This window comes from Hypomesus nipponensis, chromosome 13 (assembly GCF_054491055.1).
Source record: "Hypomesus nipponensis isolate SF chromosome 13, ASM5449105v1, whole genome shotgun sequence".
NCBI lineage: Eukaryota > Metazoa > Chordata > Actinopteri > Osmeriformes > Osmeridae > Hypomesus > Hypomesus nipponensis.
In genome coordinates, this window is record NC_140373.1 from 8,384,746 (window position 1) to 8,400,460 (window position 15,715).

General features: G+C 47.0%; 2 protein-coding genes across 2 annotated transcripts; both read right to left on the reverse strand.

Annotated features, from left to right (window-relative positions):
• Positions 1-2,542: 2,542 nt before the first annotated feature.
• On the reverse strand, positions 2,543-6,584 carry LOC146259836 (chromobox protein homolog 2-like). Its single transcript, XM_084670230.1, is given in 6 exon segments — positions 2,543-3,993; positions 3,996-4,737; positions 4,974-5,043; positions 5,139-5,204; positions 6,365-6,408; positions 6,491-6,584. Coding segments are annotated over 6 exon segments (1,662 nt in total). The 5' UTR covers positions 6,557-6,584; the 3' UTR covers positions 2,543-3,319.
• Positions 6,585-7,128: 544 nt separating this feature from the next.
• Positions 7,129-10,853, reverse strand: LOC146259837 (ectonucleotide pyrophosphatase/phosphodiesterase family member 7-like). Its single transcript, XM_084670621.1, has 7 exons — positions 10,568-10,853; positions 9,744-9,889; positions 9,242-9,445; positions 8,594-9,022; positions 8,121-8,364; positions 7,437-7,569; positions 7,129-7,316 (listed from the first exon to the last, which is right to left on the reverse strand). Exons 1-7 carry the CDS (start codon positions 10,851-10,853, stop codon positions 7,247-7,249), a joined length of 1,512 nt encoding a protein of 503 aa, XP_084526747.1. The 3' UTR covers positions 7,129-7,246.
• Between the last annotated feature and the right edge of the window lie 4,862 nt (positions 10,854-15,715).

The following is a 15,715-nucleotide window of genomic DNA, read 5'->3' on the forward strand; positions in this document are numbered from 1 at the left end:
TGTGTTCCCACTGTAACTGCTTCCCAAAGGTATTAAAACTTCGAAGGACGGTTTGGGGTAGTTATTTCATCAATTCATACTAATCTCTAGCCATTATTTCGGATTTAGAGTCATCATAGAGCCATTGAAACAGAGGTCACCATTTCTGATGGCCGTCAGAATGTGTGACCCATAAAGACAAAATATTTATTTTTGTAAGTTTTAAGAACGTGTGTTCCCACCGTAACTGCTTCCCAACTTCGAAAGATGGTTTGGGGTAGTTATTTAATCGATTCACACTAATCAAGAGCCATTTTTCCGATTTAGAGTAATCATAGAGCCATTACCACTGAGGTTGCCATTTCTGACGGCCGACAGAATGTGTGACCCACAACAAAAGATTTATTAAGAGTGTCTGTTCCCACTGTAACTGCTTCCCAATGGTATTAAAACTTCGAAAGATGGTTTGTGGTAGTTATTTCATCAATTCAAACTCATCTCTATTCATTCTTTCGGATTTAGAGTCATCTTAGAGCCATTAAAACATAGGTCACCATTTCTGACGGCCGTCAGAATGTGTGACCCACAACAAACGATTTTGTAAGAGTGTCTGTTCCCACTGTAACTGCTTCCCAAAGGTATTAATACTTCGAAAGGTGGGTTGGGGTAGTTATTTAATCAATTCACACTAATCTCTATCCATTATTTCGGATTTAGAGTCATCATAGAGCAATTAAAACAGAGGTCACCATTTCTGACGGCCGTCAGAATGTGCGACCCACAACAAAATATTTTTTAAGAATGTGTGTTCCCACCGTAATTGCTTCCCAAAGGTATTAAAATTTCGAAAGATGGTTTGGGGCAGTTATTTAATCGATTCACACTAATCTGGAGCCATATTTTCCGATTTAGAGTCATCATAGAGCCAATAAAACAGAGGTCACAATTTCTGACGGCCGTCAGAATGTGACCCACAAAAAACGATTTTGTAAGACTGTCTGTTCCCACTGTAACTGCTTCCCAAAGGTATTAAAACTTCTAAAGATGGTTTGGGTAGTTATTTCATCAATTCACATTCATCTGGAGCCATTCTTTCGGATTTAGAGTCATCATGATTGTCCTAAACTACAACCGCAACAAAGGAGGTGTCGACAATCTGGACAAGGTCATCACGGCCTACAGCTGTAAAAGGAAGACGGCCCGCTGGTCCCTCATCATTTTCAGCAACATCATTGACGTCTCCTCCTACAACACCTTTGTGATATGGAGAAAGGTCAACCCCAACTGGATGCTGCATAAGCGTAACAAGACAAGGTTTTTCCTTGAGCAGCTCGGAGGGGCCCTCGTGACTCCGCTGATCAAAAGAAGACGATGTCTGCCCAGCATGGAAGCTGCTGCCGCGGTTGTGACAGATCTACTCAGTTGAGTGCAGAAGAAGGCTTTGCCTTCTGCAGCATGCCGCCAACGCCGCCGCAGCCGCCGCCACCACATGCATGGGATGTCTAGATGTTGTATCAGGACGGCGGGCTGGAGGTCTGTCCCTAGTGCTGTCTTTGGGTCGTTGTGAAGCGCGGTGTCATGCATGGTGTGCCAACTTTTTATGATACAAAAATAAAGTGAAACATTTGATTTTATTCCTCGCGTTGTCTGCTTAGTCTGACGCCACTCTCGTATCGTTTTGGGGTCATGGTGAGTCAAACTGAAGTTGTGACAACTTTTTCATAAAAAAAAGTCAAACCTTTTATTTCTAGCCTTGTCTGCCTAGCCTAGTCTGTATCCTAGTCTGCGCTGTGACTCACCATACCTCATCTGTTACGCCAATCTCGTGCTGACAACCTTTCGTAATACAAAAATAAAAGTGAAACGTTATCTGTCAAAAAAAATCATATAAGCCCTAACCAAGGAGTGAACTCAAGCTCGGATGTAGGAGGCTCCGCAGCTCGCAGCCTTGCCACTACACCACTAGGGAAGTGATTTTTGTTGCAATGTCCCTGTCTTTACTTTAGACACAGCAATGTCTGTGTTGTTTATTATGCGACCCTGCACTGTCTCCGGTTGCTTATGACCCACAGCGGTCTTCTGACAATTTTTCATAATACAAAACTAAATAAAGTGAAACACTTTATTCCCCAGTGTGGGTCACAATGACCCAGAGACAGTGCAAAGGTAGCGTAATAGACATCGCTGTGGGTCACAACAACCCGGAGACAGCGCGATGGATAAGATGCATAGAAAATGAGGAGAGCGTGAGGGTTAATACACACACACGCAGTAATGTTTGTGTACTAGGGAAAACAAGCTGATGTGTGAGATTACCAAAGAGGGCCATCTACTGGCTGTATGAAGATCTGAAGTTTATAACAATGTATTAATTTAGCACACTTATCTAAAGAAACACACATAGGGAATTTGAACCTTCAAACTCTTAAACTGTAGTCAAATACTCTACTACTGAGCTATACCTATCCCCAGTTAGCTGTATCCAAGTATGTGAATGTGCAATAAGTAGATCTCACTAACTACTTAGTTTAGGAGTATCTCCATTCACATGGTTTTCCATAAAGGTTTGCTGTTAATGAGACCATTAAGCGACATGAGAACATACACACACACAAAAGCATTCTGGGTAGCACCAGCCACATTTATAAGTACTTATAATGGTTTATACCAAGGCCTTAGAAACTGTAGGCACACAGGCAAGGTATTTCCAAAGGTGCTTCACCAGATAAGCACCAAGTACAGACACATATTCACAACATTTTTATAAATATAAATTAAAATAATATTTCACCTCCAAAGACCTGGAACACAATGAATGACTGATTGTATTCAGAGTGTAGGTCCTGCAGGTCAGTAACACTGATTGGCATCAGGATGAAAATGGCACCAGTTAAGAGGTGGAAATTCAAGAATGAAATACAGCTGTAGCTTCAAATAACTGAACTTCTGACAGAATAAAACACCATTCACATTCATGATTCCTTTGGTCCCGAAGGGAACAAAACAGGCTGATGTTGGTAAGTGTGTGGGTGTGTGCTTCAGTCAGTCCAAAGATCACCAATACAAGCCCAGTAACAGTTCTCTATACATGGTCCCACAGACCCCAGAGCCACCGCCACCTGGCCTCTTGAAGCCCCAACCTAGACACTCAACAGGTCCTGCTGTCATCCTGATGAGATCCAGGAAGATGGTCACTGGGAAAGGGACCAGGAAACGTATGAAGATGGAAGCATCGAACACCTCCCACATGTGGCTTGTGGTAGTTCACCGTCAGAGACTGATCTCAGGTCAGTGTAGAGGCAGGGGCCCCTGTAGTTCACCACCAGAGGCTGCTCTCAGGTCAGTGGTTCCTGGAGTTAAAGAAGCCCACGCTGGTGGGAGACTCCTTCACTGTTACCGTTACAAAGTTGGCCGTGACGTCCGTAACAAACACGTGTTCTAGAAGGCTACGCGCGGGACGCCAGTCCGAGTCCACTGCCTCCATATCAACTGGGACCGGATGGACCCTGGGGCCCCCATTGCCTGCGTATGGAGAAGCATCGCCACCTTCTGATTCGCTGCTACTAGTGTCGTCCGAGTCACCTGTGCTGAGGTCATTGAGGCTCCGCTGTCCTGACTTCCGGTCCTCTGCACATGGTCTGTCCTGCCTCCCTCCTCCTCCTTCCCCCGGGGTCCCACCCCCTCTCCCCATAACCCCCACTCCCTTCCTCTCTCTCCCCACCTCAGTCATCTTGTCCTCTCTTTGCCTTGGTCCTCCTCCTCCTCTTCCTTCCTGTCTGGGAGTGTGTGTCTCTCTAGTGCTTCCCCCTGCTCCCTTCACTACTGTGCTGCTGCCACTTCTTAAACTGGACCTGGATGTTGCCACGGCAACGCCACCGTTTCCTTGGAGACCGTTCCCGGATGCTGTCTTGGTGACGCTCTGCAGGTTGAGGGCTCTGAGGTTGAGGGCCTGGCTGGCACGGTCCCTGGCTGAGGGAGGGGGGAAGGGGCGGGCCTGGAGCTGCCTTGCGGAGCTCCACCTGGGCCCTCCGGTCGTCTCTGCCCCAGGGAAGGGCGTTGAGCTGCGCCGCATGTGGCCTGACCTCCCCCTAACCCAGTGGAAGGCTTGGAAGTCTGCAGACCCAGTGTGGTGCTGCTCCCCAGCTTCAGAGAGCCTGCCCTGCTACTGCCACAGTCAGAGAGAGAGCGCTTCAGCTCAGAGGAGCTCTTACTGTGGGTGGGAGGGGCTCGACCCATGGAGGAAGAGGAGGAGGAGGAAGAGGGAGAGGAGGCGGAAAGAGATCGGCCAGGCCAAAGGCAGCTGAGAGCTCCAGGTTTAGGGGCCCCGGGCTGGGAAAAGGCCCCTGAAGAGCCTTGGGCACCTGAATCCTCCCTGCCTGCCCTGGCCAGGCCTGGGTATGTGAAGCTGGCTGGCTGTAGGGGCTTCTTTACTCCACCTCTTGAGTCCTCTCTGGGGGGGTCACGGGGGGGGCGCAGGGCCTGGGGGCGAGGGGGAGGTGGGGTCTTGGCCTGTCTCAGAGCACGGAGCTCAGGAAGGAGGGGTTTTCTCCCACGCTTCTTTCTGACTGGCTCCTGCTTGGCCGCCAGGGCAGGTGGCCTCTTCTGGGGAGAGGAAGGCAGGTCTCGTAGGCGTGGCCCTGGCCGGGCCTTCTTTACCTGGTCCTCGTCATCTGAGGAAGAGGAGGAAGCAGAAGAGGAGAGGCCAGAGGACGAAGAGGAGGAGGAGCGGCTGGATTTAGCGGCAGCCGGAACTGGCTCCTGGAAATTGGAGAAACACGTTATGAGTAATTCTTGTTACATCCTACTATTTATATTCTTTGTGTTTGCCTCAGGATCTAATGACTTCCCAATCATCTTGTCTCACTATCTTTGTCTAGGTCGTCAGTTTACCCATCTCAAAAGGTGGGTAAACAGACCACGCTACTGTGCAGTTGGAAAGAATAAACAATATTAAGAGGGTGCTTAGTGAGTGTGTGAGCTGTCTGGGTAATTACCAGAATTTTCCGTGGACGTCCTCTTGGTCGCTTCCCTTTTTTCTGGAACAGCAGCTCCCTCTCCTGTTCCCTGGAGGAACCACATACAAATAATCACTCACCTATCTCCACATCATTCAATTTAGTGTGTAAATTCAACTAACTGTAAAGAAAAGTGCAGCCTACCTCTTATGGAAGGCTGCAAGTAACCTGGGATCCAAAATGTTTTCTTCAGGCTCCCAGCTGTTGTGCCTGGACAAAAAACATACACATGGAATAACTGTGAGGTCAGATGGCTGAGCGGTTAGGGAATCAAGCTACCAATCAGAAGGTTGCTGGTTTGATTCCCCACAGATCCCAATAACGTGTCCCTGTCCCACCCTACTTGCCTTGGGAGAATATCCCTGTACTTAGTGTAAGTCGCTATGGATAAGATTAAGAGTTTTGCTTAATGACTAAATATAACTCAAGAACCTAGAATACACATAACGTGCAACCACGTACCTCTCGAACGTTTTGCTATCAAGTGTGATTTTGTTAAGGCTTGGCTGAAGTGCAAAAATGTAGGCCTAGTTGCAACATATCTCAGTTATGATCAGTCTCGTAGTAGTAGTACTTTGTATGGTTATGTCTCATGCAGTGATGCCAAACTAAAGTGGGATCTTTAAACAGTCGGGCTGCCGTCAAGAGATTGGATTTCGGATGAAGTATTGTTGGATTCTGTATATGTAGATCTACATAAACTGTATTACCGGTTCAAATCGTGTTATTTCGTTTTTTATCGTTTTGGTAGGCTATATTTTGGTTTAGTGCCCATCTGTTCAAAAGGTAAAACTAATCGGATAATGCTGAAAAGACAAACAATGCTAACTTTCGTGGTCGTATCGTATACTGCCTCAAAGTTCAAAGTCATATAATTTTTAGCAATAAAAAGAGTACGCAGCTTGCATTGTTTTAGTTAGCTAAAATGTAGGCTACATTTTCTTACATGCACTTGCTTATAAATGAGGGTAGGCTGGTACATAGTTTTGTAGTTGTAAAATCATGCATGGGATACGTGATATACGTAATGGGCGTTCCATATCTCCAAAACAGCGGCTGGCTAGTGTGTGCAAATAATTATGCTGCTGTCAACCCTTACTACACTAAAGATAGCTGCTGCCACGGTAGCGGCTGCACTGCTAGCAACGACAACAAAACAAGACACAGAAAACGCTCTGCCGTTCCCTAGCGTGCATGCATTCAAGGATTCACAGGACAAATGTTCCTATGTAATAAGTATTGTAAATGCAAGGATTATGTATGGGTTAACGATAAGAATACTGCAAGTCGCTAAGAGAGCGGGGGGCTACATTGTTGTCATTGTTTGGAGCCCAGCGGCTGCCAGCTAAAATAGCTGGCTGGCTACTCACTTGGAGGACCACCCTCTCCACTTCACCAAATACTCAAACTTGCCCTGCAGGAAACGAGAGAAAAAAAGTCAGCCGACCGCTAATGCCAAGTAGTATGTACATATATTCTGTGGCGACATTTTATACCTTTCTTGGCCGTTTGTTGAGGATGCATTCCGCGTCAAATACCTGCCCTACAGTTACCCCCTCCATGGCTGCGTAGCCCCTCTCTTTACGAGCGGAAAAAGCGAAATAGGCTAAGGCAATTGGCCTCAGTCGGCCACCGTAGTTTCTCTCGCATCATTTACGTCACTTTCGCTTTTTAAGAATTATTTTTATTTAATGTAATATAATGATTTGTTCCTAAAAGTGTAGTTACGGCAGCGTATTGCTGCCACACCAGAAGAAAAAAAAAACGGATCAGTATCACGTTATAACGTGATATGTTTCTTGTTATAACAAGTTATTTTCACGTTCTAACTTGATGCAAACGTATCATGTTATAACAAGAAACATTTATCACGTTATAACGTGAAACTTATCATGTTATAACTTGAAACAACACATCTAAAGAAACAATTCAACAGCGTCAGGCAACAACTTGCCGTATAAAATAAGCTAAGGGTTTTCTCAATAAAATTACATGAATATTGATAATTATATCACACAAATTCGACGTGTCAGACTACAAATTACATAGGCCAATCCACAATTGACAGCAGTCTTACAACAACTGCACATCCATTTTAACAAATATGTTTCCTCTCTAGAGATGATAAAATTAGCCAAGACATGTCAAACATCAACATTTGAAACATTATGAGATCAGATGTGTTTCACAAATCAATAGAAAATTAACCACTCTAGCCAAGCCTGTACTTCATTTAATCTTCATTTAGGCTGTCAAAAGTAGCTATGTTTCATGTCTATTTGGTGATCTCTTTGGTCATCAATAGCCTCGCCCTCTGTAGATCTGTAGAAGAGACAGGAAGATAGTACGAGTGCATTAGCATGTGTGTGTGTTTTAAATGTCAATAGATTATTCAGGCAGAATGAGATGGTGGGTGTGTTGGGTTCAGGGGGTGGGGGGCACCTCAAATTCTCCATAAAATTGTCCCTTTTACTCCTCTTGTACATGGTCTGAGCTGTGCTGATGATGAACACAAGAGCCAGGAAGCCGGCCACTGCTGACAAGCCCACAACCACATCCCACAATACCTCTCTCTCTGGAGGCAGAGCGAGAGAGGAAGGGATGGGCGTAAAAGATTGAGGGAGAGAGAGAAACAAAAAGAGACCAAAATATGTACAGCACACAAGGAAGAGAGAAATACAGACCAGAGAGGGACAGAGAAAAAACAAACCAAAAAGATCAGTAACTGTATTAGTGTTGAAACAAGTGTATGGACCTTACACATGACATCTTTAACCTTTTGTTATCAAGTATCATCTGATAAAATTATAAGGAAACTGCTAGTTATAAAATGTTTGCTGAAGAGATTATGTCTCGATATTGGATTATGATCTCTCTGTTAAGCACAACAACCCGATATGGACCCGGAGAATATGCAACTTTGTTATCAGTCTTATCTATTGGCAGGGTGGAAGGTTTAAAAAAAAAAAACAGACTTGCGATTCATATCACTCTCTGGACACTCATCTTGAGGACTTACTATGGTGGCAACTATCATGCCAATGATCAACTGCCATATAGAGAGTAGTACAAAAGTGCAATTTTGTTGAAGTAAAATGCTATTGAGCATGCTCATTGTAATCTTACCCTGATAGCCTACAGGGTCAGGGCTTGGGCGGAGCATGTTCCTGGTGACTTCCAGCGCCCCGTCGTTGACCTCGGGCGTGATGCCTAGCAGGTGGCACATCAGTGGGTACACGTTCACAGTCTCAAAGGGTCCCACCTGGAGGTTCCTCTGGAAGTCTGGCCCCACTGCCCTGAAGAACGGCTTCATGTCCAGGTCCTTGTTGTCAAAGCCATGCTCACCCTTGTTAAACTGGACTGGGAACAGCTGGAAAGAGAAGGTGGCTTGGTGTGAATAGGTGGAGGGAGCAGGGGTTTGGTGTGAATAGGTGGAGGTAGGAGTGAGTTAGTGTGAATAGCTGTAGGGAGGAGTTTGTTATGGTGAATAGCTGGAGGGAGGAGGGGTTAGTGTGAATAGCTATATGTAGGAGGGGTTCAGTGTGATGTAGTATGATGTGATGTCTATATCTCCCAGGTCTTCCTCTTAGCACACTTACCCCATTGATAACATATCCAGGGTCAGCAAATAGGATGAGCGGCAGCAGGCGAGGATGGTTTCCAAAGTGCAGCCTGGCAGGCATGTCCTCCTTCTTGTAGACATGGAGGTTGGGGTGCCCTCCCTTCAGGGCCAGGTACACCTTCTCCAGGAGGCCATCCTTGGGCAGCAGCATCCCCGCTGGTCCGTAGTCAACCAGCTGGAACTTGATGTCCTTGAAGTCAAACCCAGGGATCTGGGAGAGGATGATCTCATTCACCCCCGCTCCCCGGAGCACCGTGGTCATCCCATGGTCGGCTGTGATGATGACATTGAGGCGTTCAGTCAGCCCGTAAGCCTGGATCTTCTGCCGGATGTATCCCACCGTCCGGTCCACCTGCCTCACCATCTCCCGTCTCTCCGGAGAGTCAGGGCCGTGTTCGTGTCCCGCCTTCAAGACGAACAACAACAGAACAATACCTCAAAACTGTTGACAACGGTTCGCTTGACTTCCACTGCCAAATTGGTAGTGCCAATGTGTAGCTTGGTTGCCAGTACCCCACAAAAGCATGAAGTGGCACAAAGGCCAGATCGGAATGTTGTTATTGTGTATGCTTTCTGCTAGCCCACATCTTCCATTCTATAATTAGTATAGATGCCATTGACCCACCAGATCAGGCTCTCCAAAGTACAGAGACACAAAGTCCAGATCCTGGCCATGGAACCAGCCTCCCACCACCTTGTCGATGTTGAGCCTCCAATCTGTCTCGTTGGAGTGGTCATAGAATCGGGGCTCCACCTGTTTGACCCCGACCTCCTCACCCCTGTACTTAGCGGCCGTGCCGGGGAAGTGCAGGGAGCCGGCCTTCAGGCCCTGGATGAGGAGAGAGAGCACATGCCCCGGAGATACTTCATGACAGGCTTAGAAGTCCAGGAGTTGTAGGCTTCGTCTATGAAACAAATCCTCAGAATATGCTTGTCCAAAACCAAATCACTCATGTCATCATATTAATCATAATCGACAAGATTATGTGAGATAATGTAATACGTTCCTGGTATTGTCTGCCGGAAACAGTGATGCCGTAGATGTATACAAACATGTGGTCTGTTATAAATAAGGAACAAAAGGAGTACGGGGCCGTGTGAGAGTGTACTGGTGTGTTCTGTCTCACCTGTCTCTGTGCAGTGATCCAGATTGGCAGGCTGCCATTGTCCCAGTATGAATCTACAAACTGGGTCATGTAGTACTGTTTCTTCTCCTGGGTGGTGGTGTTGAACCAAATGTTGTGGATGACGCCGTGGTTCTCAACATAGCGCCCTGAGGAACATCAATCACCAATTATAGCTGTTCAGTGACACCATATTTTACTGTGAGTTATGTACGTTAGTTAATAGTAGACAGACCAGCTTATGATTCACGATTGGATGGTTGATATGACATTATCGTAGATAATGATATCACATTGCTTGATTTACTTGTTAAACACTTGGAGGGAAATGGGTCTTATGTTAGACTTCTATTTGTGGATTTTCCCTCTGTTTTTAACACAAGTCAACCACACATTTTAACCAGTAGACGTTCAAAACTGTTCAAAGTTTATAGTTCCAAAGTGCAGAACAAAGCGTTATAAAAACGGCTTTGTTCTGGCAGCTATTATTCAGTTGAATAAGTCCTAGCAACATTGCTAGAATAATAATATTGACGCAAAGTCAATTTTATTTCAGTTTCCTATTGGTTTTGAAATGTTGGAATGTGGAGCACCAGTTTTATTATGTGGTTTCGAGTTTTAGGTCATACACTGTTTGTGTTGTTTTTGTAAAATATGGCAAACGCACAAACTCACCCACTGCAGACCAAGGTTTCTTACGGGTATAAATATAGTAAACTGAACTGAACTGAGATGCCTGCAGATGTGTTACTGTGAGGAAGACGAATGTTGAATGCTGTGTGTTCTCCAATGACTTCAGTTTTGTAAGCGCTAGTGTGTGTGCCTACCTGAGAGCAGGGTGAAGTGTGTAGGGCTGGTGATGGTGAGGAAGGGGGGAGTGACGTATGCTGCCCTGACCCCATCCAGGGCCATCTGGTCCAGGTGAGGAGTGTCCACGTCCCGGTCGTAGTCCCAGCGGAACCCATCAAAGGAAATGAGCAGCAACTTGTTCCTGGTGGTCCGGTCGGAAGGAGCGCTACGGCCGGAATCCTGCCCAGTAACAGAGCCTCTGTGTGGGGTTGCTTCAGAGGAAGAGGTGGCCTGGAGGACCAGGAGAAGCAGGAGAGGCAGCATGGTTTGACACAGTCTTTCAGCAAGTTAATTGTGGTGAGATACACCAGTCAGATCAGCAGCCAGGCCCCTCTGTGTGATGTAGTCCAGACTCTCAGACCCCAGGTGGCTACTGTCTGTGGGCTCTGGCATTACCACACGGATGGACTGACACACAGCACACCTGTGTTGAAGCTTATATGCCCCTGCCCCCCCCCCCCCCACACACACACACACTGTAACACACACATTCTAAAAAACACACTTTCGGTGAGAGATAACATGAGAGGGTTCCAGTCTCAGAGGCACACTCTCCCATTGTTTAACACACTTCCCTCTTATCTTATCTCCTGCACAGATATCAGACCTGTGTAGCTGGATCGATTGCTTGAATGACTCTCACGTGTGGCTGATGATGAACCTACACTCCTGTGACCACCAGGTAGAGACATTGCCCCATGATTCAGATGACAAAGCTGTGCTTGAACCATCAGTAAATTGGACACTCTCCCTTCCTTTTACTATCTGTTCTCCCACAGACTCCCTCCATTCCTTCCCTTCCCCTATCACCCCCTCTCCCCACCTCTCTTTTCCATCACGATGAGATGGGCTTTAGTATAGTCACGCTTGACTTGGCAAATGTATTCCATTATCATATTTGAATGCATTGAAAAGTAATGTAAGTACACATCCAGACATATGCATCCCTACGGAGATGTAAAATGTAAAAAACAATTAAAATGATAATTTCAACGATTTGAGTCTGACATGGGCATGGCTTAGCTGCTACAAGTTGCCGCAGTTGCTGATGAGAGGGTTTAGGCAAAGCAGGGCTGCTCTCTAGTTGTTTCCATGCAGGGTCTTCTTCAGTGTGTTCCCGGGCCTGGTTCTGACTTCCTGGTGGGAGCGGAGAGGCCACGCCCCCAGAGCACCAGTTGTGAACATGTTGACACTTGGAAACAAGTTTGGAGACAGAAAAGTTCCTGTTTCATGCACATGTAAATAGGCTTGTTGTTTTTCTCCTCTCTGGTGGGAAGTGGAAGTGTGCTGGTGTGTGCTGAACTTGAGTGGACCTCAGCAAAGCTGGGTTAGATAAGATGCACCTCTCCCTGTCTAGCCCTGGTGAGGCACCAGTTCAAGGCTAATTGTTAATCTGGCGGAGATAAGATATAGCTCTCTCTCAGTCGTTCATACACACACATATATACAGATACACCCTCACACACACGCACATACATACAGACAGACACACAGGTCTCTGACGCCCTCTGCTGCCCATACTACAACACATATTCAGAGCTGCAGCGATACGCAGTCAGTCTTGTATCACCTGTGATGAACATCTAGGTTAGTGTAGAAGAGGACAGAACCACAGGTTGAGACACACAACAGCTGTTGTACAGGTGTGAGTGTGTGTGTGTTTCTTTGTGAATGTGTGTGTTTTACCATATGCTTCAGGGACATTGTTGAAGAGTTATGGTTGAATGTTTCTTCTATAAATTGTCCAGCAATTTGTGTGTTTTGCTATACAGGAATCCCAAGCACCTTATTGCCCTGCATATGTCCAAGATGTATGTTTGTCCCAGGTCTCTTCATGGTCTGTTTGTGTGGATGTGTGTGTGTGTGAGTGAATGTGAGATTATGTGTATTCGTGTGTTTGTGTGAATGTGAGTATATGTGAGTATAAGTGTAATTGTGTGAACGTGATGGTGTGTGTGTGTGTGTGTGTGTGTGGAGTTGAGGCCCAGGTCTCGGCAGCGTGACAGTGATGTATGGGTAATTTAAAAAGTCGTTCTTTTCCACGCAGCGGTTTGCAGTCAGGGCAGCCAACCGCAGCCTGAAGAAAACTCATCTACATTTACTTACACAAACACACACACAGACACACACACACACATGCACACACACACAAATACACACATGCACACACACGCACATACACACACACCCCCACACACACAGGCATCCACAACGGAACTTTAACACGGCCGATGTGTTTACACAGACACTCACAATATGCAGTATGTTTCCATGCAGACACAAAGTTTCAACTTTTAGACAGCAAGTAAGAAAGAAGGACTTCTATGTGCAGTAATTGTCTGTCTGCATGTGTGTATTTGTGCGATTGTTGAGTGTATGCATGGTTGTGAATGTGTGTGTGTGTGTGTGAATGTGTGTGTGTGTGTGTGTGTGAGTGTAAGATGGCGCCAGTTGATCCTAAGTTCAGTTTTGCTTCTTCCACCAGTCTGGTTACATAACTTCCCTCTGATGACCTCTGACCTGCTCCAGCTCTGTTGTCTTTGTGTGTATGCATGCTCATATGTGTGTGCATGCTCGTGTGTGTGTGTTTGTGCATGCTCGTGTGTGAATGTGTGTGTGTGTGTGTGTGTGTGTACAATGGTACTTCACATTTTGTTAATTTATTTTTTGGTAATTGACAATTGTGAAGTAAAGGTAGGCACACTTCTGTGTATATGTCTGTATGTGTGTGTGTGTGTGTGAGAGAGTCTTGAGTTTGCATGTGTGTATTGGGAAATATTGAGTGTGTCTGTGTGTTTGTGTATATTGGGGAGTAATACGTGTGTGTGTGTGTGTGTGTGAGTGTAATATTCTTCTGGAGAGGTCAAACACCTGTCTCCTCCCAGCATTTCATCTAACAGGGCAGTAACCCCCATGCACTAATGAGTGATGACCAGGATTGATTGGTGGCTATGACAGGCCTGATCTCTCTGGCACATGCACACACACACACGTGCACACGCACACACACTCACACACACACATGTGCACACACACGTGCACACACACACACACACACACACAGTCTCCTCGGTATTGAGTGGGAGCTCCACAGCTCTCCAGCACATTGCTGCCATTGATCTGCAGAGAGATCCAACACCGGGCAGGCGCACCCAGGAATACTGCTTTTCATTAAGTGTGCATGTGTTTGTAAAAAGACTTATGTTTATGTTCATTAGAAGTGAGAGAATATTGCATTCTAGGGCAAAGTGTCTGATAGAGTGTGTATGTGTGTATTTGTGTGTGTCTTTGTGTGTGTGTGCTCATGCACAAGGGTCTGTAGCAGTCTGGTCCAGCCCACAGGGCAGGGTGGCTCCACCAAGCCTGATATCAGCCTGGTGATCAGAGACTGACAGACAGTCAGACGACAAACAAGTCAAACAGTCAGCCAGCCAGCCAGGTAGCCAGGCTCCTGATGTCTGCCTCTCACAGCACTTACAAGCCCACCAGACATTTGCCATAAGCATCTCTCTCTCTCTTTTTCTCTCTCTGTCTCTCTCTCTCCTTCTCATTCTCAGTCGTGTGAATTATCTATTTGTATGAGATGAAAGATGGAGCTCAAGGTGGTGAAAGAGGGAGAGAGGGAAAAAGAGGGGTTGGGGGGGTTGAGTCTTTCACATCAGAGAAAAATGAAGAGATTGATTTTCTGTCTGTTTCTGAGTCTGCTGGGAATATAAAAACAGACGGCGAGGTTCCACACACTTTTCTCCTCTCCTACGCCATCCTCTCCTCTTCTCCTCATCCTCCATTCTTCCTCCGTCTCCTGCCTCCCTCTCTCCCTCTCACCCCTCTCTTCCACATTCCCCTGCTCATCTCTCCCTTCCCAATCTCCCCTTATCTGACTTCCCTTTCTCTCCCCATCTCTTAGCCTCGCTCGTTCTCCTGTCCTCTGTCTGGTTCTCCTCCCCGTACTTTGTTTCTCAATTATCTCCCTACCTCTCATCTCTCCCATCCCCTCTCCCTCGTCCCCCCTCTCTTCCTCCTTTACTCTCCTCCAGGGTTCTCTCCGGGGGTTCCGTTTGCAAATGGCTGCCCCACCAGGCTTATCCCAGGGTCGGAAGGAGAATGTGAGAGAGCAGCTTTGATGAAGGGATGGAGCGGAGGGATGGGTTTAGGAGGGGGGCCTATAGCCCCAGGCAGTGGTGTGTCAGGTGGAGCTCTCTAAAGAGCTGGCCCAACCCTCAGCCCTCAGCCCCCAGCCCTCAGCCCTCAGCCCTCAGCCTCCAGTCTCCAGCCCCCTGCCTCCAGCCCCCAGCCCCGAGCTCGAGCCTCCAGCCCCTAGCCCTGAGACTCCAGCCTCGGCCCCCAGCCAACCCCCACCCTCTCAACGTTTTGCTTCACTCCGCTTCCAGACCCGCAGACCTGAGAGACTGAGTTCCTGCGATGAAATGCGTGTGTTCAGCTGTGTGTCTCCCACTCTTCACTTGAACATCTGTGGTGTGTGTGTGTGTGCATGTGAATGTCTTCTCATACAAGATATGTGTGTGGGGGTTTAAATGTAGCTAACAGCATTTGTCAGACATTAACACGCACGTAGCCCGTACAATCCCCTGACCTTGGTTAAGTGACAGGCATCCCATAATTTACCCTGACACCCTCGTCTCCCGCCTTGGTGACCAGCGTTAGTGTGTGACGTTTCGGAACGCCCCCGATCACCACCTCAGAACCAGGACCATAAACCATCACACACACAAAGACACACGCACACACAGACATACACACACACAGACACACACACACACACACTACCCCACCTTCAGCACCCTAACCCCAGCTCCACGCCGGTGATGGAATGTCCTATCGGCAGCCCTAACTCATCGCCCTGCCGGCGTACAGATGGAGACCAAGCTGAGGAGGACATCAATAGCGTCCGGGCTGAGCGGTCAGGACGGGGCTGATGAGCTGAGAGAGGGATGTTGGTTTAAGGCCCGGGGACGTTCCTCATTCCTGTGAGGAATGTGGCAGCGCAGCGCCTTGATGACAATTTCATTTCCCTGTCAAAGAGACAGGAAGATCCAACAGGAGATCTCGGAGTGTGGTGGTGTGTGCGTGTGTGTGTTAGTACTGGTCTTTCTGTGTTGGTGTTC

What these genes read in the sequence shown, in the direction of transcription:
- LOC146259837 (XM_084670621.1), bottom strand. Translation starts at nt 10,853, where the DNA reads ATGCTGCCTCTCCTGCTTCTCCTGGTCCTCCAGGCCACCTCTTCCTCT. An exon ending in GGATCACTGCACAGAGACAG is followed by an intron (nt 9,446 to 9,743) that starts GTGAGACAGAAC and finishes CTCCTCATCCAG; the next exon opens with GGCCTGAAGGCCGGCTCCCT. An exon ending in ACTTTGGAGAGCCTGATCTG is followed by an intron (nt 9,023 to 9,241) that starts GTGGGTCAATGG and finishes TTCGTCTTGAAG; the next exon opens with GCGGGACACGAACACGGCCC.